General features: G+C 35.4%; 2 protein-coding genes across 4 annotated transcripts; one reads left to right on the plus strand and one right to left on the minus strand.

The window, feature by feature from the left end:
* Window positions 1-937: 937 nt before the first annotated feature.
* LOC141459536 (uncharacterized) lies at window positions 938-9,037 on the minus strand. Its single transcript, XM_074138730.1, has 11 exons — window positions 8,913-9,037; window positions 7,748-7,810; window positions 6,528-6,699; window positions 6,257-6,416; window positions 6,030-6,185; window positions 4,014-4,418; window positions 3,760-3,945; window positions 3,398-3,515; window positions 2,160-2,387; window positions 1,291-1,399; window positions 938-1,135 (listed from the first exon to the last, which is right to left on the minus strand). Exons 2-11 carry the CDS (start codon window positions 7,800-7,802, stop codon window positions 943-945), a joined length of 1,782 nt encoding a protein of 593 aa, XP_073994831.1. The 5' UTR covers window positions 7,803-7,810; window positions 8,913-9,037; the 3' UTR covers window positions 938-942.
* A 458-nt stretch (window positions 9,038-9,495) lies between these two features.
* On the plus strand, window positions 9,496-23,653 carry LOC141459562 (dihydrolipoyllysine-residue succinyltransferase component of 2-oxoglutarate dehydrogenase complex, mitochondrial). Of its 3 annotated transcripts, none has more exons than XM_074138782.1 (13): window positions 9,496-9,638; window positions 9,733-9,847; window positions 12,629-12,656; window positions 12,741-12,798; window positions 15,363-15,421; window positions 15,498-15,569; window positions 16,421-16,476; window positions 16,636-16,741; window positions 17,629-18,049; window positions 18,448-18,646; window positions 20,949-21,200; window positions 23,182-23,341; window positions 23,497-23,653. In XM_074138782.1, exons 2-12 carry the CDS (start codon window positions 9,761-9,763, stop codon window positions 23,314-23,316), a joined length of 1,473 nt encoding a protein of 490 aa, XP_073994883.1. In that variant the 5' UTR covers window positions 9,496-9,638; window positions 9,733-9,760; the 3' UTR covers window positions 23,317-23,341; window positions 23,497-23,653. The 3 variants fall into 3 exon arrangements, with proteins under 3 accessions (XP_073994883.1, XP_073994884.1, XP_073994882.1); XM_074138783.1 differs by having other exon boundaries at window positions 23,182-23,331; XM_074138781.1 differs by having other exon boundaries at window positions 23,182-23,509.
* Window positions 23,654-23,803: the final 150 nt, after the last annotated feature.

Here is a 23,803-nt window from a genome sequence, read left to right on the forward strand (position 1 = left end):
TTGTTTTTGTGTGTCCACTCAACTACAACCCGGCCTTAACAGCAAACTGGATGCTTCCAAAAAGATGTCACATCTAATTGCGGCCTTAACGAACCGACCTCCCGACTTCAAGTCTGTAAAAACCTTCTTCCTAAAGAATATTCTTCTCCTGAACCAGAGAGATTTCCGTTTAATCAAAGTTATTACTTGCTCAGTGATTAGATTAACATATACTGGATTCCAACGAGGAGATCCCGGGTTCGAATCCAGCTGTTTGCCCTTAAATTTTCTCTTCCTGGGAACTACCTACAGCCATCAGGTTAATGAACCAACTCTACCTGTCTACAGAACAGAAAGATTAAAAAAATTGTGATGTTGTGCAAGTAAATGAAATCACGAAGGATTCATATTTTTCGAGCTAGTAGCTTAACGGACTACGTTTGCATGCGAAATCTCTTCTACTGATCTTGAACGCAATTTGTGCTGATTTATATCTCTCTTCTTTTATGTAAAGGAAAACTCAAGGCTGCCCACCTTATAACAAAACGCCCTCAATAATTTAAACTTTTTTGAGTTTTCCCTCTGCCAAGCTCGTACGAATACTTGACACTCTTTCTTTGGACTACCTCATCCCTCCATGGCCCAATTTTTATCTTATAAGTTTAAAAATAATAACATCCTACACAAATGAGAGTATTCGATTTATTTTACCTAAAGGAAGAATATGGAATTGTTGGCTCACAGATAGGGTAAAGTTCAAGAATAGAAAATTAAGGCCGATCTGTAAAAATGGGTCAATCACTAAAAATAAACTAGACTAAAAATGATTAAATACGTGTTTTTTATTTTTTCGAAATTTCCCGCCGTTTAAAAAAAAAATTGGGTAGAGCATATAACTCTGGTCACCCTGTATATATGTAATCACAGAAACTATATATATATGAACAATAAAATTCGGTCCTATTAAACAGTCTTTATTAAACTCATTACAAAAGGAACTCTCTCTGTATCTAACAGTTGCTCCCATGTATGAGCATTTACATAAGCCACAGAAACTTCATAACATTCTAAAGTATGGATCATCATTCTTGTAGCGCCTCTCAATTTACCTGTATTGGTGGCAAAAGCTGTTGCTGGTAAATGGAATATGGCGACCCTGGAACGTACCAGTAAACACAGTTAAACGTAAAACGTTAGATGTGGGTGACTTATTAGTGTTTATATCTTACACAAACACACACACTGAATCTCCTAGCAAATATCCATACTGAGTCTGTCCTCTATTTGGTGTCATACACAGTAAGAACTTACACAGTACAATCTTCCATTCTTGGCAAATCTTCCAAAAAAAGCTGTGTAGTAGTATCGACATTGGTAAAGGGCACAGGATAGCCACCCTGGCGCACTGCAATCACGTGATCTGAAACAAATTCCAAAGAGCGTGACAGCCCCTTACTTTGACGTATACAACTGCAGAAATTATAAGGTGAAAAATGCACATTCGTTTCTTAAACTCTAGCATTAACCTTAGGTCTGTGTAGTGTTTCATTAAAAAGAAATCTGCCGAGTAAAAATTTCAAGTCTGATGCACTTACTGCAGATTAGAAGTTGCAAGGCAATTTGCTAGCCATCTTCAGACTATTGGAAAAGTAAAAATAAAAAAATGTAGGATAGAGCATTAAAATAAGCTTAAAAAGCCGCCTCCCACCAAATGCATACTGGCCAACTTCTTTCAAAACCATCCGTCGAAGATGTGATGGGTTTTACTGGCCGAAATTACCGAAATGTATGATCAGTGGTTAAGTTCATAGTTCTTGTGTGGCATTCACACATCATTTCTGGTTAGTGCAAGAAGGTAATCAAAGAAATTATTCATCAAAAATTTGTTTGACATTGATTTTAGAAAACAATCCTAGCTTTATTCATGTTTATGCAAAATAAACCTAATTTATTCAAATAAGTTAAATTCAACCTTTCCGATTTCAAAAGGAAGAACTTGATAGCACTGAAGTTTTTCTATACCCACCCTACTGATTCAAGTCAGAATCAGCGCCATCTGACTTCTTTTGTTTCCGTTTCGAACGTTCTCTAATTTTTTTTACGTCAAAACATTTTTTGGTTGAAAATATTCATCATAGCTAATGAAAACTTGTACATTACAATTGACTATGGCAACTTACCTATAAAATGGCCCAGTTTAGTAGAGACTCCATTCAGTACACAGCGTTTATCGCCTAATCCTTGAACCAGACTATCGCGCAAAGGCGATTCCATTGCGTGTATTCCGTTAGTCTTGGCTGCTAGTTCAATTGTCTGAGGATTTGGCCAAGGACCCGTATACATTGGGTATAGCGTCTTGACAGCTTGATAGATGGATATCAGCATTAGATGGTCGTAGAGATTGTAGTCTGCAACAGACATACTTACATAAATATATTCCCCTACTTCAAGTGTTCACGTCAAGCCATTTCCCTCGACTATTCTCTATCTTCTCATCTCCTGGACGGATTCTTCATCTAACCTCCCCTCCTCTACTTCTGCCTCCCTGACTCATGATAACTTGCCTTTTCTTCGTTTTAGGAGAGAGAAACCTAACTGTATACGACACATAGGTCCATACCGAATAACTTTTTTTTTACAGTTCTCTCTGCAAGGGTTCTTATATCCAGATTCCTTAATTTTTCGATAAATCTCTTGCGTCTGAATCCCTCCAGAAATGCACATCACCCACGCTTACCCTCGAGCATTCGTTCAAGTAGTTCAAGTTTCCGTACCGCAGGGCTAAATTTTTCTTGGCAATGGAATGGAAGATTCTCATTTTATTTTCCTTTAATGGGTTGTTGCTCCACAGTACGTAAAAAATCATCCGTATTGCTTTTTCGCATCTATTTTGCGCCTGTTAATGAAAGCCCTTCCCATATCAGCACTAAGTTGAGGTACTTGAAACTATTATCTCTCTTACAAGTTTGTCCATTAATGTCCAGGTCCGCCAACTGCCAAGAATTCAATATTAATTGTATTCTCACACCCTATTTCTGATAATCCTCATTCAACTTGCTCAACTGAAGTCCGTATCCACCCAGTCCTGAGCTAATACAACCTTGTCGTCTACGAAGAAGAGAGTGCTGAGGTGATTGGATCCGATCAATACTCGGGCCCATCCCTGAATGTTACATATGCTTAATGCTCACACAGTAAAAATGCCACAGACAACGAATTACAGTGCTGAGAACTATTCAGGCCACACTGGCAAAGACCCTAAACTAAATAAGGATAGGTGAAGGTGTCCATTATGTGGACAGACAAACTCGTCGTACACACAGGCTGGGGCTCAAATACTCGCATCCAGCACTTAATCACACTTAAGCTTTATGCTCTTATGGCAGTGACAGACATGTACTTACATACACATACTTACCATGTAAACACTTCGCTTGAAACTCAGGAGAAAATATTAACTCAATCAGTTCCGTAGACCATGTGCCTAGTATGCACAGATCTCGCACAAATTTGATCCAGGGCGGATGCAATTTATTCTGGAATAGATAATCAAAACTACAGATAATTTTATACGTGAATCTAGAGTGAAGCGTTTTTTAGCTAAATTAGTATTTTAGGCCCTTTATTCTCAGTAGAACTAACGCAGCTGGCATTACGTTACTTTGCAGCTATCTATTGTGAAACATATAAGTTAACTGAGAGTTTAATGAATACTTGTTAGGTAAACTAATGAAGACCATCACTCAGAGAAGTATCGGATACTAAAACAATGGTTCTTACCTTCTGGGACAGCGCGTTTTTTAGGACAAGAGGCTCGATATTACGCCAATTTGGCGGTTGGTAATCAGCCTGTGACAAACCTCTGATTAATGTAAATAAGACTAGACCTCCACAATCTTCGATTAGCTTACGATTTACTTCGATTTTCCCTATCAAATAATCCAATAGTTCGTACGAGACATGACCCTGAAAGAGTTCTATGTTACAGTAATGCTGGACGCTACCTTAAGTTACCAATAGTAAGGTGTACTTACAAATTTAGTCGCTTTGCGCAACATCCAAACGGATTCGTTGAACCCGCAATTATTCTTGATTACAAAATTGATGGCGGCATTCATAAATTCCTCATGGTAGAAATAGTAATTTCTTGCTAGATATTTGGGGATCATTTTAGAGATCAAAATGTCATAATCTTGATAAGTGCAATTCGATTGGCTTTCAACCATCAAGTCTAAGGCATGGTGTAAAAGTGATCTGTGCCGAACATCATCCACTTTAAGGGCGCATATCGATCGAATTATACTTCTAGCCGACTTAAAATCCATTTCACTGCGTTTTTTCATTAGGCTCTCGATTAGAAATAATGATGCTGCGGATAGATTTTTTCTCGTAGCATAGTGCAATAAGTCTGTGAGATATTGCAGTGAATCGCTTTCCATCTGCGAATTGAAAACGTAGTGAATAAGGCAGTGTAAAAGTTTTTTTAACTAAAACGTTTCATGGACCTAAATTAATACAAACATATTCAGTTGCATTCAAACACCATTTCACTTTAGAGGGTGTAAAGACTTATTTTTATTCATTTATTTTTGTTTTATTTTATTTTTGAGAATCGACAAGTGGGTCTTTAGCGCCGTCTTACCATCTAAAACCACTCGTGTTGGGATAGCACTTCCTCTTCACCTCACTACGTCACGGCTTCCACTGAAAATTAGTATGTTGTTGGGGGATATTGGAACAAACCTGATCCTTTTCTGCCCTTGAAGCATCGAATACAATCGATGGAGGAAGAAAGAGTTACTGACGTATGGGCACCATCAGTTCTTTTCCCTGTGCTTCGGGTGCACTCTTGGATAACATCTTTATCACTAACCTATCTCCACTTCAAAATGGCATCGTTTCTCTATTTCCAATTTCTACTTGTAACCGCACTTACATACAGAGTATTCACGGTCACTGTTGTTGGATGAATATACTCCAATTAAGAAGTAACCCATCGTATTTCTGAGATTAATTTCAGTCACCCTCTCTAAAACTTTAGTACCTATCTATTTAATATACTAGTAATAGGGGTGAAGTTCTTTGATAACATTTTTTCACCCACAATACTCTACATTATTTTTATGTCTGATCGACTTGTCATAAACTTATAATTCATATTATCAACATTAACACCCCTTAATGTCAGTTCAAGCGTGAGCACTTAAAAGAAAAAACATGACTTACGATATATTAATAATTTTATATCACTACAAACAAAAATAATAACAATAAAAAATTGAAATTGTAAAGCCCTTTTGTCTGCGGTTGGTATAAAAACATTTCATATGATACGACTATTATAAGTAAGGATCAGGATGAAGTACATGCAACCTTAGATAAAACTAGGAATATACTGGATTCCAGTCGAATTCAGGACGAGGATTAGGCACTTACTGCAGAACTGGCAGTGCTGATAACCACGGTTAGCTAGTTATCTCCAGGCTATGGAGAAGTAAAATGAGTAGTGAGCTTTAGCTTTGTACTTTAGTACAAGAACTTAGAATTCAAAATCCTGCTACGACACCGGTGCTGTTGCTGACGAACTGGCTAACTAGATTCTGCGGGTATTACCTAGGTATCTCAAGATTTTAGAAAAGGTAAATTGAAAAGAGAGTGTTTAAATAAAGCCAAATTCACTGCGACCCAAAACGTTTATAGTTTGGTCTGTTATAGGTATCGCTGGTCAGGACCTAAATTCACTAATTTGTTGGTTATTTAAGCTATTTCGTAATTTCATTATTGAGAACACCAATTTTTATTTAATTATCTAACAATCAAATAATTTATTAAGAAAAGAATGGAAACACCAATTTCTCAAATCCTCAATAGACGTTAGTCCATAATGTAAATATACAATTTTCTTAATTTCCAAAGCACAAAACAGTGTTATTCAGCTTTGGTTTTTTCATAAAGATGCACCTTATTAAGGCTATAAGCTACTTCATTACTGGGCTGAGGAGGCAACTGAGGCAGCCCTTTATAAGTTATACATTAGTCAAAACACTCACCTTCGTCTGTAAAGAGGTGTCGAATACAATTGGCAGGGCAATCTGTAAAGCTTCGACTAGTGGACAGTTTTCGAAATCTTTGATTAAGAAGTCAAAGAAAGTTATTTGCTGCAATGATAGATCTCCGATATCTCTAGTAATGGTGTGCAACAGGATCTAGGAAACAAACAAAAATGGTTTGTAATATATAAATGTAATCATCATTTCCATATCTAGATTCCATATACCTGTACTATTTTTGTAGTAGCTGACACGCCCAAAAAAGACAATGTCTTAAGTGCATCTATTCTGTCAGACACGTCTAGGTTACGAATCTGTTTCTTAAGTTCATGGCATAAAGACTTGAAGTCTGCGCTTCTTGCAACTTCACCATTAGATAAACTGGTGCTGTTTTACAAAATTAAAGAAAAACAGTTAGGGCAAGATTACGCCTCCGTGCAAGACACCTCATCGGTAGCTGAATGTAATTTTAGCTAATAATTTACCAGAAATACTTACTGTTCATGTTTCTGCAAATTGAATATAGATCTAAATGCTTGCATGATATGTCTATCATTCATAATTTCATGATGCATCTTTACAGACATTAAAATGTCCGAAGTATCACTAGCTGATTTTATATTCTTTAACAAGATATCTGGACTTGTCAGCGTAGATTGTTGCTCTGTTCCTGTAAAACGAAAAAGGAAAGGAATTGGAACGCCAAAGGGATTGCACTGGAATACAAGTTTTCTAAAAGAATTAAAACATTACTTTATTCTTATTCTGTATATGCCCAAATGAGCAATTTTAGCAGGATTCCTTAAACGTTTTGATTCATTAATGATATGCCTCGGACTAGTCTTAATCAATGAAATTAAATATATTATTTCTTACCAAAACTATCCTTATCCACATACTTGTACATCAATACGTTACGAGCGACTGAAAACTTTGATACATTCTCTGATTGCATTCGGCTTACAATTCTGCTTGAGTGAATAAAGTATCTGAACATGGTAACTTAACCTGATTAGAAACTAAAAAAAAAAACAATCACCCGATAAAATCTCACAAACCGTCTGCATTGCTGGGGATTCTACAATTCAAATTTACCGTCTCTCAACGCAAGCCACATGCCACAGTGCTGCTCCAAGAAATTCATTCAGAAAATTCTAAAATTATGCCAACCTTTAACTTTTATATCTTTTAAAAGAAATTCTAATTATTTTAAATTTAGTTATTAAAATTCCAAATTAGGGTAATTCAAATACATTAACTATTCTAAAATTTACGTTCATAAAACAAAATATACAAGTCATAAATGAGGGGCACCTCCATGTATATATCTTCGGAAATAGTTAATGTGCTATGTTTGTATAATTTAAGATAGAAAAGAATGGTACTATACTGTGTTCTATTTCTGAAAGACAAGATGTTCTTTTCAACTTACTTTCCAGCACAAGGCTTTTTCTTGCAGTAGTATGCAAATCTAAAATACAGCTAAGTGATAGTGTTAAATACAGGGTTAGCTAGTCATCTCAAGACAATAGGAAAATGAAAAAGGAATGTTGGATGGAGGCGCACGACTTTACTGTTCATCAGGCAACCATCACAATGCATAATTATCTACTTTTCTTGAACAACCGAAGCATAAAGTCTGTTCTCCGCGGCAATGTCTAAAGCCAGCTCTTCATGCTATGAAAAAGGACAACAAAAGAAGCTGTAGAATAACTTACCCTTCATCAAACCGACTCCGTATTGAAGTCTGTCCAATTTCTTTAAGAATTCCATCTGACCAGCTTTTACAAAAAAATCAAAATAACAATAAATATTGATATAAATAAAAAAATAAAAAGTAGATTTATTGGCCGAAATCCCACGAATGTCCTGAGGTTTGGTAAATGACAAATCAATAATAATATCTTTGTGTTTTCAGTGGAAGTACACTTTACTGTCAATAATAACTACATTAGTAAATTTAACTCTAAAGAAATAAAACTTTTAATTTTCCCTTGTTACAAAACGTTTGTTCTTACAAATTTTTATCTTAATGCAGCGTTTCCCAACCTGTGGAACGCGAGTGCTGGTTGGTGGTACACGAAAAATAATAATGGTGGAAATAAAAAATTAAAATAAAAAATAAATCATAAAAATATCATAGAAACGTTTTTTCCTAAAATTCATGAAAAATATTTTTATTAATAATATTATACAGTTAAGTTGTTAATATGTACAGTAATAAAGTAAGTCTGTCTCAAGATATGCAATAAAATATAATAGCACATTTAACAGGATTAAAATTGTCTTTCATGAAGTATCTTCCAAAACCCGAAAAAGAAAATTTAATAGAATTTTCATCTGACAGAACTTAAATGATAAGTTTGGCTCAAAATTGTCATCTTTTGAAGCTTTCTAAACTGAGACTGTGTGTCATTAATCTGACCATTAACCTGTTTGTGAGCATGTCTCCTATATGTGAGGGAGGCTTTCATTCAATATTACGTCTACAGGCGTAGAATTTAGATAACCTAAACTAAGTCTTATAGATTTATTTTGAAGCACATCAAGCAAACGCAAAATGCTTCTGCTAGCTTGTCCATAGTACTCACAGCCATAATCTATTATTGCTCTAATACATGAGCGATAAAATAGCAGTACTATTTCTGGATATGCTTCGCAATTACTTTAGGTCACCATGTGGAGAATATTTAGAAAATTTTCAACTATCTACTTTCTACGAGTATCTACAATCCTATCCTAGAAATTTAATTCTACTTGACACCTATTTCTTCCCAACACTATTCCAAGTAAAATATATATTTCAAATATCAAGTTCAAAACAAGCCTGCAGAGCATTGCCGAAAACAGGTCCGATGAGTTTAAGCTAATAATCGTACTTACTTCTACATCTCGAAGACCGAACGTCTGAAGGTGTAGATATAATGTTACAAAGCAAGCCGCCTTTGTAATGTAGTGGTAGGAGCTTAACTCGCTTATAGAATGAGTTAATTATCTCATGAGTTCTGGCCAGTGAAGTGGACAGAAAATTTTACGGTAGAACCATTATTTCAACAGAATTAGATTTTATAAAAAGGGACTTAATTAAATTAGTAACCTATGTTTGTATTTCATTAATTATAATTAAAAATGTATTTTAAGAGTATCATTTCTTTTATATTCTGTTTAAATAATTTTACCAATATAAGAAAGAACTATAGTCTATATATGTATATTTAATATGGGCGAAAGGCCCCCCTCTAAAAAATATTTAAATGGGAAATTTCAATTAATTTTCGTTTGGCATAATTGAAAAAGCTTTCTTTTTTATTTGATTATAATTCTATGAATCTTATGAGTAATAATTATTTTGAATTTTTGCTTGTAGGCATAAATAAAATAACCTTTTCATTAATTCTTATAAAACCTTGATTAAAACCTCCCTCTCTGCAGAGAATTATTTTTTTTATTTAAATTCTACTGACCTGAATTCCATTATCAGCTGATATTTCTACTACTGAAAACTTTTCTGCACACATCAGTTCCTTGGGGGATCGGGCCTCTTTGGAAATACCCAAGGACAGGATATATAGGAGTCCTTGTTAGTTTTAATAGAAATATTATTCGAAAGTGGGTGTTTCAATTTTTTGTAACTGTGTTTTATTAAATTTGTATCGATTTGTGTTAATTCATTTTTGTTTTTTGGTTTGTACACAAATTGAAGAAAAAGGCCTTAAGACTTAAGATTGGCGATGGCTGGCTTATTGAAATTCAACTCAAGAACTTTGCCTATAAGATGGAATAAAGTTGTATTTAGAGACATTTCAAATTATAGTAAGGTATTTCCATTTTCTTTATAATAAACCTTTAATTTTTAAGTTGGCTTTAAATATATTTTTTCGCTAAATTTTATACGGTAGTTGTGAGACATAGAATCTCGTGTTATCGAAATATTCTGGGTTTGCTTTATTAAACACGTTAAAACTGTGCAAATTGGAAATAATTTATTTCAGTGAAACAAAAACATTTTGTCCTTTCGGGAATTATTTTTTGGAGTTTCATTACATCGTGTATATTTAATGAATTTTACTAATTTGTCCATCCCTTTCAAAATTTGCATTTTGAGTTAGTCAGAACTTTTGTTTACTATGGGGTCGTTCATTTATACTTAACATTCAAAATGAGATGTCTTCTTACATAATTAGACTATTAGATAATTAACTTTATCATTTTTATTTAAAAATTCATTTTGGGTATTTTATACAAACTACAAGTTACAAATTTGAGAGCCACGGAGAAGTATAATGGTATGATTGGAATGAAGGGTGACTATTTAGGAAGAGTATATTCAAAAATATTTGCGACTAATGAATTCTTTTATTGTGAAAGAAACGTCTTGGGGGAAGATAGTTTATTATATTTTAGTACTCTTAAAATTTTGATTCCTATGTAAAGTGAAACTTATTACTTATTAGAATTTGCTTGAAAAGATGGATTAGCCTTTTCCTCTATCATATTGGCCCGGAAACATCTTTGAAAATGCAGTGATTTAGAAATGGCCCGTGCTTATTCTTTTCCCCTTGATTTCCATCAAACGTCTTTTTCACCATATTTTATTACCCTACCACCTTCCGATTCAGACTATGTGGCGAACGCATGTATTTTGTAAATATTTTATTAATCAGTTTCTGATTGTTCTTGGATATTTTCTCTATCAGAAAGTTGCTGTTCACTACTTTGATTATCAAAAAGTTCGTCACTGCTTGTCATTGACTATCTTCGAATATCTGATAATTCTACAACTAAGTCAATCATTTCTTCTAATATGCTTTAAGTTCTTTTGTTACTCTTTTGTCCTCCTTTAAAGCTTAACTTGCACCAGTCATTTAGAATGGTAACAGTATAAACGCATATGTATATTTTGGAAACCAAAAAAGAAAAAAAAGCATTTTATATTAATAATATTTATGTTCTCTTGTGGCATAATCGAAAAAACTAGTTTTTAGGAATTCTTAAACCAACATTATAATGCCATTTTTGTTTTTATTGATGTGCGAGTTGTAGTGTTAAGATCGAAGGAAATATAACTGGATAGAGTAATTAAAAAACAATGGCTTGCTATTTTATTTTGTATTTAAAAATAAATACATTAGAAAAATATTGCGAGTTAATGCTTAGATTTGTTGTGTCTATTTTTTCATCTTAATACATTAATTTGTTATTCAAAAGTGGACACAGAATTATCCACTTGCGATTAAATTTTCTTTGGTTTTCGATTATCGAACACTTTAGTGTTATTGAATGCCTTTCGTAAAGAAGCTGTTAAGTAGCTTCCCTCCCTATACTTTCCTTTTTCGCGAAGAGGTGCAGGGACTACTATTTATAGAAATGTTTCTAGTCTGGTATGCTCTCTACCTAAATTTAGACCAATGAGGTAGGTGTTTTAGGCGCTCGTTAGACAAACAGAATGGGGAGAAAAATAAATTTCGAGCAGAGAAGCGAAGACCTGGCGGCTGTTCTAAAGAAATTTCTCGAACTACGTCCCTTATAGGTTTTGGATTGAAGGAAATAATGCTGTTCTGAAGGTTAATCAATCTTGTTTGCACATTTCCGGGTGTTATCATGTTGGATGATGAACCCATTTCTTGGTTTTTGGCGGTTCTGTTAAATAGTCTCATCTACACGACGGAGTTAAGGTACAGGGCAGCATTAAAGGTCTGATTTTTCTGCAGCATTCCCCAATAAATTATGCCTTCTAAGCTCTACCCGTCATGCAGGATGATCGGAATATGAAGGAAGGTCTTACTCTGGAGTTGGCGTGGACTTCGTTTTTGGGGTTAATCATTCTTCTCTATCTGGAATGTGTCTAATGACACCCCTTTCATCTCCTTAACATTTTGTGTGAGAAACATTTTGTGCTGCACTTACCATACGTTTATTATCTTTTCCCATTAGTTGCGAGTGTCGTTTAACTATGCTTTGGTCACTTACCAGAGGAGTGTTTAGACGAGGATGCTTATTAATCAAATTGTTCAAACGACTTTAATAAAAGTGTATTAAACAGTGCTAAGAGAACCATTCATGTCTAAATTGCCCCTTCGGAACCTATCAAACCACTTTCCGGCTGCCCTCGGGACAAGAACATCCTCTCCTTGTAAAGCAAACATCTGTTGAGTGGTTACTGCAGCCGAGCAATATTCAAAAGTTGAATTCATGCAGAGGAAGAGGTAGAACTTGTGGTGTAGTTGAACCAAATTATATCCACTGCATACTAAGTGACCACCAAACAGACAAACTTTCCGATACTGAAAATTGTTAGAATCATATAATAGTAATGCGAATTTCAATTAGGAATGATGAGAAAATACATCCTTATCTTGCAACTTTAAGTAAGTTAGTAAGTAATTTAAGTAACGTTTGGCCCTGTTCCCTCACATTTTTGTATTGTTTGCTGTACATGGTTAATAAGCCTAAGTAGTTGGTCGAACATTGTTGAAGCTGTGCTAACTTAACCAATGAGCTCAAGTAATTTTGAGGTGCACTGCTAGCCAAGTCAAGTTTTGTCTAATTCTTTAATTTCCTGAAGCTGAAATTTATTAGTTTACTTTTCCTTTTTGCAGGCACCACTTAGTGCAGTTTGTCACGAACGTAAGTAATTTAAATTTATTTTTAAAACAAACTAAATAAAGAGTTTAAATTCAATTGAGTAATTTTTAACGATTTTAAATTAAGGGCAATTCTCAACTAGTGGAGAGTCGAGATTATTAGAAACTACTGCCAGGAGTGATCTGTAAGTAAAACTATTTCTTTTACCCTAAGGACCAAATTTTTTTACACCTTGCTGAAGATTTTTGATGTAAACTAAAGCGGCCTCTTTTCTGCTACATTCATTTACTATTTTGTAGTTCCGCCACCTGTATAATATAAGATAAGGTTAACCTGTATGTCATCTACATTTTATGGCACTTTCTATTACATTAGGTATTCAAGAACTAGGAAACTGCAGGTTTTCTACAGATATAAAACAAATTGACATGAAATGAAAATATGTTATCTAAGGAACGGATTTTTATGTATTTAAAAATGCCAAATATTTAATTAAAATATGCATTTATTTTCGTCAATTATGTGGAAAATATGTGATTTTCTTAAAATATTTTCTGGAATATTTAAGTAAAATGGACATTTTTTTTTATGAAAATGGATTTTTTTTGGGGGGGGGGGGCAAGTTATAATTATTTATACAAGAAAAGAACATTTTTACAATTTATAATAATTTATTAGGAACAAAATAATTTGTTTTTACAAGTTATAATGATTTATACAACAAAGAACATTTTTACTATTTATAAAAAGATGTGTTAAATTTTCAATTTGGAAAACTTCACTCTTCGAAATTGTTTGCAACCACATGAAATTTCAAATGTTGGAACGTAAAGTGACGACGATCTGGGCGTAAGATGGACTTGTAACGACTGTCAGTCGAACATTTTGGGACTCAAGTTGGGTAATGGCTTGTGCAAGAAATACGCAATTGTCAGAAATGAATGCAAGGTCGTTCCTTAAATTAGGTTTCTCGAATAAAGACTTGGCTGTATTTATCGCTACTGCTTCGTCTTCGAGATCTGAAAGGACATTCTTGATTTTATTGTAGTTTTCATAGTAATACTGAGCTGCTTCCAGCCAAGTACCCCATCTTGTCAATATTGGTTCTGGTGGAAGGCACAAGTCTGGATAGAGATCTTTTAGCATTTTAATGCGACTTGGTGCTTTTAAGAACACATTTTTAACCGAGGAGATTAAGGAATCTACGTCACTGAACAAAGATCGGACAGTTTCTGCTATTCGATGCAAGGCATGAGCAATACACATCACATGAATTATCTTAGGATAAAATACCTGAATAGATTGCCCAGCCTTGACCATGTTGGGGGCAGCATCAGAGAGAAACAAAAGAACTTTTTCGTTCAAAACTCCACTGGGCCATAGGATATGCATTGAGGCATCGAAGAATCGTGAAATGGTGGAATGATTGCATTTTTCGAGAACCTCACAGTTCAAAAGGAATGGCTTTGAATCCACGTCAGCATCACTGTCAAGTTTTCCAATAACTGCATTGGCAATATACCTGCCCTCAACGTCAGTGGTTTCATCAATTGACACCCAAATCGGTCCATCTTTGATATGTTCTCGAATTTTGGTTAGTGTAGCTTTATAGATACGAGTATCTTCCAGGTAGTTTTTCCGCAGAGAGCTCTCGTCAGGCATTTTTTTCCCAATATAGGTCTCTAAGAATCCTTTGAAATGACGATTTTTAAATTTGTGGAAAGGGATATCTGCTCTAACCAAAGCCCCACACAAATCTGTACTCTGTGCAGTAAGAGTAGACTTACTTGATGATGGAGATGTAAGGAAGGCTTGATAGGACGTCCTCTCTTTCTTTCTGTTTTTATTCTCTATGTGCGATCCGGTGGCAATATGTTGGGTGACTTGGGAACGTTGAGAGCAAGAAACGCGCTTGTCACAAGCTGTGCAGTACAAAATGTCTCCATCACTTCGAAAAAGTTCTGCTGGAAACTCGCGAAGATATTTAGCAACCAGTTGTTTGTTTGAGGCCGATGTTCGTGGCATTTCACCCAAAAAAGAATACACTAAGTGACCGAACGAAATGAATTGGACACTTCAACGAACGAGCTGAAAGAACAGACAACGTCAGACAACTTCAAAGAACTAACAAGTGCCCGTCACTGTTTAGCAGCATTCTGTGTAAATTACAATAACCATTGTAGCCACTGTGATTCACAGCCCTACAGTCTGTGGTTCATAGTTCCTGTCAACCACCTCCCAATTATGAAAATATGCCCAAAATGAAAAATATGTACATATTTTGATTAAATATGTAGAAATATTTATTTATTTTAATCAAATATGTATAAATATGCGATAACATCCAAATATGTGGAAATATGTGAAATAAAAGTAGACTCAAACGGCTTAAAAAGTGTCAGTATGAATACTTCTAGTTGAAAAACGTCTGTAAATTGCCTAGAAAAAAATATGTAAATACATACGAATCCGTTCCCTAGTTATTACAAATATTATTATGGCAATTACAAAAGAATTTCTTATTCTTTTACAAACAAAATACAATTTCCTCTTAATACCTGATCGGGCATAAAACCATGTATAAACCTTATTCTCCACTTCTCCACTCGGTTCTCACTCGGGATCTTATACACGCACACCACAAAAGGCTTTGCCAGACTAACTAGTTTATTAACCTCCCCGTTCTTCTGCACATCTTACTTTTGTGATGGAATATTCTTAAGGATGTTATTCCTTTTTTTTTTTTAGTGTACCCAAAAAAGTAGAAATTTTGCAGAAGAGATATTTCAGAACTTCGCTTGTACTCTGTGAGTAAACCCATGAGTTATATTTTTGTTGTTATGAAGTATTTACTTATGTTGCCTTCTTTATTTATGTTTTCAGGTGAGGATAAAATCGTAGTCACCCCACCTTTTCCAGAATCAGTAGCTGAAGGAGACATTAGGTGGGAAAAGGGTATGTCTTTTAGCATGTTGATAAGGAAGATAATGTATCTGGAGCACTAGATTTAGCTGAGCCTAAAATAACCTAGTGCAACGTCAGGCCTCTTGGACTTGATCAATGAAGATCAGTGAGTGACTTTGTTGACCTATTTGCTCACATCTACCATCTGTGGCACCAATAAAAATACACTGGAGTCCGGAGGTGCTGATAGTAGATAGAACTGATACATAAATTCGTGCCGTTTTTTTCTACCATTGAGATCTGATTATAGTTAGCAATTTGTAGGATGGGAAAGAATGAGATCTACCTTTGTATGATGATATCTGTATCTCGCTGATTCGTTCGGCACGAGAGGCCAAAAAAATTTTTTATTTATTTTGTCGTAAGAAATGTATTTTTTTTTGGCAGCTTTTTGATGGAACAAAATCATATGGGTTTTGATAGAAGGCTTTTACTTAGTACTTTAATTGATACGGCTCGCTAGGACATAAATTGATGTACAATGTTTACGAAAGCAGTGAATCCACTTGACAGTTTTCTGGTGCTGATGTCAAGGTTCCGCTTCTGCAGCTGGCATCAGGAGTGCTAAGAGAGGACGCCTGGGACTTTCTATATCTAAGTCGCCCTTTCTAAACGTTTTGAAACAGACTGACTGTCCAATTATAAACTAGAGCTTTATTCCCTCTAGTTCATTAATTTTAGGAAAAGGCCTGAATTTACAGGTTTTTTTTTTTTACAGTATTGAGTAAAATCGCCTGTATTTCTAGGTTCAATTCTGTTATTTCTTAAATCCAAAAATACGCACACCAGATTGTTATATCCTAGCATTTATTAGATAAGATGATGAAACTTAAATGTTGCAGGAGTTGGTGATAGTGTGAATGTAGACGAGGTGGTCTGCGAAATAGAAACGGATAAAGTAAGTAAATATTCACTTGGTAGAAGTATAGTTAAGTAATAGTTATTTAAGACGGTTGCATGTCATTCTCTATAGTAATAAGAATGACCTAACTGTGCCAACGAGACCTGACTGATTAGAGTAATTACATATTTTTATATTATGTTCTTGTGGTTTTAGACATCTATTCCTGTGCCTGCCCCGGCTGCTGGGGTTATCGCCGAACGCTTCGTCGCAGATGGAGCTACCGTGAAAGCTGGCCAGCAATTATTTCGATTAACACTGGGTGAGTTAAATTAGTTACATGTTTTAGAAGATTATCTTAATGGAGGTGACTATCTTGAATGGGTTAATCCAAGACTAGGTTCTAGATCGGGCGACACAGTGATAGAGATTAAAATGTGACCTTTTTGTAAAAGTCTTGAATATGGTTCGGAAGACTTGAACAAATAAATCCTTAAAGGAAAGGTGATGTAACTGACAGAATACTAAAATAATAATCCCGGGTTCGAATCCAGCTGCCGGCCCTTACTTCCCCTTTATCTTTTCTTAGGATCTTCTTAAGCTCCCTATGCGATATGAACAGTGTTCTCTGTAACAGAGATCACTGTATAAAGGCTGGAAATATAATATATATATATATATATATATATATTGCATAAGACCATGTTAGGTCGGTAGGAGTTTCGGCCTTGTCCAGGTTCAGACAGTTGGTCAGTGTTCTATTTGCCATTACCATCCAAGATTGTTTAGAGTCTTAAGAGAGAAGTGTCCCTCCGAACAGCCGTCACATTTTTTTTTTATTTTGTTTGTTAGGACTATCCAAAATAAATTTAGAAGCCTTCAGAAGTACTCAATCCAAGTATGAAGGCTAACTTACTTCCAATAATCCTTATAACCCTCATTAAATTTCTCCATCCATACCTGAACAGTTCATTAAGAAACAAGAGTTTTCCCCTTGATGTTCTTGATTAATCCCGATGATTACATAAATAAATCTTATAGATCAAACTGAGATGATTGAAGCCTTCACACTTGAACTGGACGTCAAAAAAACCTGTTTAATAAGGAACTTGGTAAAATAGAAGGTACTATTGCGCTTGAATTTCCGCAGGCAAACGTTCAGGCTTTCAGAAACTGACTTGTTTTGTGAGCAGTGTGTTTCTGTTGTAGGTCCGGCAGGGGCTGCGGCGCCCGCTGCGCCAAAACCAGCTGCAGCCGAGGCCAAGGCACCGCCTCCAGTGGCCGGAACTCCTCCTCCAGCGGTCGCACCACCCCCACCACCCGTTGCGCCGGTATTACCGGATGTTGCGCCCGTATCGCCATCCGCTGCGCCCGTACCACTACCCACAGCGCCGCCGAAGACACCGCCTCCTCCCAAAAAGACGATGCCGGTGGCCGCTATCAAGCACGCCCAGGCGATTGAGGCAGCCTCTGTGAAACTACCGCCAGCTGATCCAGTCAGTGAGATCACAGGCACCCGCACTGAGTACAAAGTCAAAATGAATCGTATGAGACAGAAAATCGCTCAGCGTTTGAAGGAAGCACAAAACGTTAACGCAATGCTGACAACCTTCAATGAAATTGATATGAGGTAAATATATTTAGTAGGGTAGGTCCTGGGCAGAATTGTAAGTTTTGATGGAAGTCCAGATGAGATGTGTTTCTTCTCTTGTGCTTTCTAGGAGCCCATAATTTCTCTGCTGCCTCAGCTGAGAGTGCAGGGCTTAGTGTAAGGTATGCTTGGATTGGTACCAAGTTTGTAGGCAGGATATCTGGTGCTCTAGAAAGTTATCCTAGGGCATCTAGACCGGCCTCCCTAGGTCCTAAAATGATCCTTGACTCCACATTTTTGCTGTTACGGTCTTCATAGAATTCCGTAAACCTCAGCAGGATGCGTAGTCTAGGGCGTCTAGAACTGACCTCTTGCCCTAAAAGAAATTCTGGATTTTACAGTTTTACTGATACATAAACTCCTTATTGTATTTGCAGTGCCATCATAGAATTTCGCAAAGCTCAGCAGGATGCTTTTAGTAAGAAGCATGGCATCAAGTTGGGTTTCATGTCACCATTTGTAAAAGCGGCTGCCTACGCGCTTCAAGATCAACCCGTGGTGAATGCAGTCATCATGGACAATGAGATTGTATACAGAGACTATATTGATATCTCAGTGGCCGTGGCCACGCCAAAGGTAACTAATGATAATGCGGTTTTCATTTACTGTATTATGAATTGTAATTCTAAATCCTTTAACAAAATTAGTATTCTGAAAATTTTAATCCTCTTTAAAAAACTTTTATTTTATGGAGCTACTTTTATCTATGTTGGATGGGTGTAAAAGGAACTCTGTGCGTCAAAAAGAAATTGGCAAATACGAAGAAGGTGGCCGTGAGGTTCATGTGTCACCATCTTACATCTCCATTTTACCTTTCCCGTAATCAAGAGATAGCCTGCTAACCGTGTTAGTCCTTGAATTTCACACAGGGATAGTGAGTCTTCATATTGAATCTGCTCCTTCGAGTTCTAGGAAACCTAAGCTACTATGTTAAATGAAAGAGAACAATTAGAGAAAAAGTCAATTTTAGGCTTTTTGGAAGAATAATCCGATTTGGAATCGGAATAACCTTGCTCCCTTCTCAGCTTCTTAACTCTTCACATCCACCGTGTCCGAGGATAAGTTCAGTCTTAATTCTGTGTAGCTCCATCCACCCCGGTTATGAACAAGTTAGCGTCAAGTCAGTGTGACGGTTTCCAATGTTTAATTGCTTTAAAGTGGATGTGAGTGAAAATATTATTTTATGTGATAGTAAATCTGGCGTAATAATTCGTTTAGGTTGTTTGAATATTTAACAAAATGAATGTTGTCCTTATAGGAATGTAAGCTACTTAATTAGCATGTTGTAATTGCGAAAAAGTGGAGTGACTTGTATGATGGAAGAAATATTCTTAAATTGACTTATAAGATGGCCTCTACGAAGTGTTTCGAGAAATTGTAAAAAGGCTGGGAGAAAGCAATTTGAGAAAGTAAAATCGTATGCTTCAATGTTATGGCATAAAAAGAGCGTGTGGGTGTTCTAGAAGTTACTAATGGGCATTAGTGAAGCCCAAAAAGGCATTCAAAAGAAAACTCATAGTTACGAATGTTTAGAAATTATGAACTAGTTTGTGTAAAAAAGCTTGGCTAAATCTAGGAAATTAAAAGAAGGAGCAAGAGCAGATTTTGACGAAAATTTGCATAGAAAATACTGTTCCGATATAAATGACTCCGTAAATTGGTACCTAAAAGAAAAGAAACATTGCAGTGGCTTGGTATTGATTACCATTTTGAATGATGCAATCATGGAAAGACGTACCTGGTCTTGGCCAGACCGAGTAGGAGTATTGCGTAGTTGAAGGAAAACAAAAACACGCATGTAAAACATTGTGTGGCAGCCAAATCGAATATTCATTATTAATAAAATATTTCAATATTTGCAGATGTATTAGTTTCTTTGATTTTCATTCTAACATCATATTTTGTTATTAATAAAGAGGAATTATTGTGAAAACTATTATAACAGACACCATGGACCAGTCATTAAGGCCATGTGGTATAAATCTTCGTTTATTTTGAATTTTATTATTTCTGTTAAAATACTAGAAAAAGTTTCATTTTGCGCATATACAATAATATTTAAATGAAGCTTTTTCTTCTACCAGTGTATGCCTACAATTGCTTATGAAAAATTTTATGAAATTAAAAAAGTCGAGTTGAACAAGAAATTCGGGCGCTTTTACTTATTTTGAGCTGATCCCGTGACAGTCGCCTGATTATGTACGAACAGTTCTTAACTAGAATGTACGCTTTTGGTTTTCGTTGAAAAATATTCTTTTTTCGTTTATGGAGAAAAGAGTGCTCCTTAAAGAAGATACGAGTATTACAAGGCCGTACTTATCCCGTCAAACTTGCTGTACCAAGGAAAACTGGCATTTTGAGCTTTTCACTGACTTAGTTTGTGAACTTGTGATGAACTTGCACTTTATTCCACTAGTTATGGGAAGGGCCTTTATATTGTTGCTGCCCACCTCGGATTATCTTCCACTGATTACTTTTGCCAGGAATGCCTGGAATATAAGATATAAAATTATAAATGGAGAACCTAAAATTTAAATATCTTTCTATTTTCTTTATTTTCAAGAACACTCCATTGTACTTCAATCCTCATTTTTTTCTGACTCATGACCTTTTTTTATTTTTACTTTATTTTTTCCCTCTTTCTTTCTTTTTCTTTCTTTATCTAAAAGCTAAGCCCTGCAGACGGCTATAAGCCATGCAATTCCTACTATTATAAATTTTGTATTTTGTATTATTTGCTTTATTATAAAAATAAAGGATTATTATTATGGGAAGTGCATGGGTTGGTTGAACTCTTACACGATCAAGAGAAAGTTCTTTTATTTCTTAAACAGATTTTTTCATAAATATATATATTTTATATAATTTTTTTTTTTAGGGACTTGTGGTGCCAGTAGTACGAAATGTGGAATCAATGAACTACGCTGACATTGAGCGAGCTATCGCATCACTCGGAGAAAAAGCCAGAACTGGGAAGCTGGCCGTTGAAGACATGGATGGTGGAACGTTCACCATTTCAAATGGCGGTGTGTTTGGCTCGCTGATGGGCACGCCAATAATTAACCCCCCACAATCAGCTATACTTGGCATGCACGCCACTTTTGAGAGGCCAGTAGCTGTTAAAGGACAGGTACTTATGGTATCACAGATTTATACCTTCTAAACTTAATTTGGGATCTTTCTGTCTGGTCTGAATGCTTTTCATTTTTTTCATTTCCTTTTTTTGTGATGGAGTGTTGTAATCGTGACTACTTTCCGTTGAGGTCCTTCGAATTTAAAAAAAAAGAGTGATGGACTGGGTTTTTTCTTCCGGCACATCAACGTCTATGGTCATTAGCGCCGATGGACAGTTTGTCTGTAACGAGAGAACACTGTCCGGAGGCCGACAGTGCACCGAAAAATGCTCCGGGCGCCAGTAATCTCAGATGTTGACTCGCCTTAAATCATAAAAAAAAAAATACACAAAAAAACACCAAGGCCAAGCCTGGTAATCGAATCTAGTACCATATTACCATACTTAGCTAATACGGACCTTGCCCCTAACCGCCTTCTACCATGGCGCCTAGGTCTGTGTGGGTATGTGCATTTGTAACAGCTCAAAACAAAAATTGGCGGTAAGTTAAACTTAATATTTTGTTTTAGTGTCCTCTTGGGACCCTGTAGTGACTTAGCTAAGAAATTTTTTTAACCGCAAGTGGTACTCCACCTACACAGAAGTTTATTTCATTTTCTTAAGATTTTTCGTAAACGACTCACAATTGTCTTTAAATTTGGCATACTTATTGCACCATGTAAGTCTAAAACTTTTTTAAAAATACTTTTTAATGAAAATTCGATCAAGGACAATTCTGGAAAAGCGCGGTAGGCAGACTTCCCAAAATGCCATTTCAGTACTGTTACAGTATAGTACTGTTACTTATTTCATATTAAGGAGCATTACATGTATGCTGAAATTCTGAGTTGTAAGAAAATTACCTTCAAGTACCATTTTACAGAATTGATTTTTTCACTTTTTTCAAATGGCTCTTTTGATTTTCTCTGATGTTCCTGTATACGTTACAGACATAATTTTTTATAACATTTATTAAAATTAATTTTATAAGCAAAATACTTTTGGAACAGTTTTGAAAGTGTGGTGGGGAAAGGAAACCCTCTAAAGTGTTATTTTCGTCTGATGTCTAGTTTTGCAAATTAGAAGAGTTAATCGTCAAAAACTGCAACAAAAAGTTTACTGCTAAAAAAAAGAAGCAGTTCGTACTATTTATTCTTTGTTATTAAAAAAAAAAAAATTGTCCAAATTTTATTTTAATCAAAAGTTTTATCCTGGATGAGATTAGTTTATCGCAACAACGTAAAAAGAGTTGATCTGGTGAAAAAATTTACCGAAAATGGGCAAAATTGATTCATTGTTCATTTTTATTGTTCCTCTACTTGTTATTATTTAACAAAAATAAAAACCTAAACGCTTGAAACGATTTACACAAATTAAGTGACATTTGATTCGAAATTTTTCGCAGATGTGTTTTTTGGTGGTCAGGATCTGTACATACATTAGGAGAAGAGTTAACCCCACATACGTGAGACTCCCTCATAAAGAGGAATAAAGAGGATAGGTTTTTCTACCCAGATTCAACGTGCTACCACCTCTTTATTATTCTATATATATATTGGCCGTTTAGTAGTCTCAACGTTTCACATATATTAAAGGAGTTATGTTTGTCTTCCGCCTTCCAGCGTCGTGATTTATTTTTTCCGTTTCTTACGTATTTTCGAAGAGGTAAATCACCTCACTGGAAAATATTACCGTAAACTCCTCTCTTGTAATGCAAGTCTTTCTGAGCCTTACTTAGATTAGGTCAGTCTGTCAGTGTTGTATTTATCTTGGAGTGCTGCTTAAGTTGAGCCTGTGTGAGGTTCTGAAGTGGACTATAGTTTTCTGAGCTCTTATCTTACAGTACAAATTTTAAACAAAAAATTAGGACTTATCAATCTAGACAAAATACTTCTTCGGGACTACGCTTGGTTTTTGTAGAGGGGCATTATGTTGAGCTCTAGTACTGTTCCAGAACCCTCATAGTCTATCCATTGATGTTTTTAAATATATTTTCCAGGTGGTGATTCGGCCAATGATGTACGTCGCTTTAACCTATGACCACCGACTGATCGATGGCCGTGAGGCAGTTCTCTTCTTGAGGAAAATCAAGGCCGCCGTGGAAGATCCTAGAATTATTGTTGCAGGAATTTAGTTTGGACCGTTAATTGTACTTATATGTAATTTAATTATTTTTAAAATCTTAAGTCATATTAATTATATTGTGGTTTGACGAAGATTCGAAAAGTTCTCAATTTTTTTGTTTTCTGTTTTTAATTGCCTTCAGTTTCGAAATGACTAGTTTCTGTGACTAATTTATTTGAATTTGTTGCAGCATTCTCAAGCACTCTTCTCTTCAAAAAAGAATCAATTGTTTCGAAACCTATCAGTGTATTGTGAAGGATTTTACTCAAAACAAAATCAGCACAATTTGTATCTCTTTAAAAATGAAATGTAGCTATGTTTCGAATTATAATGGTTTTTGTTTAAAATTTGTTTTCGTTTGGAATTTTTATTTACTCAGTTCCTTCGTGTAAACAAGTATTATATTCGAATAGATATTCATATTTTAAGTTATCATCGGAAATTTAGGTTTTGAGGGCAAAAATTTACATTGAAATTAGTCTGTAGAAATTTCAAGA

The sequence above is a fragment of the Rhodnius prolixus genome, unplaced genomic scaffold (assembly GCF_049639745.1).
Source record: "Rhodnius prolixus isolate KJV_2025 unplaced genomic scaffold, Rpr scaffold_11, whole genome shotgun sequence".
NCBI classification, from domain to species: Eukaryota; Metazoa; Arthropoda; class Insecta; order Hemiptera; family Reduviidae; genus Rhodnius; species Rhodnius prolixus.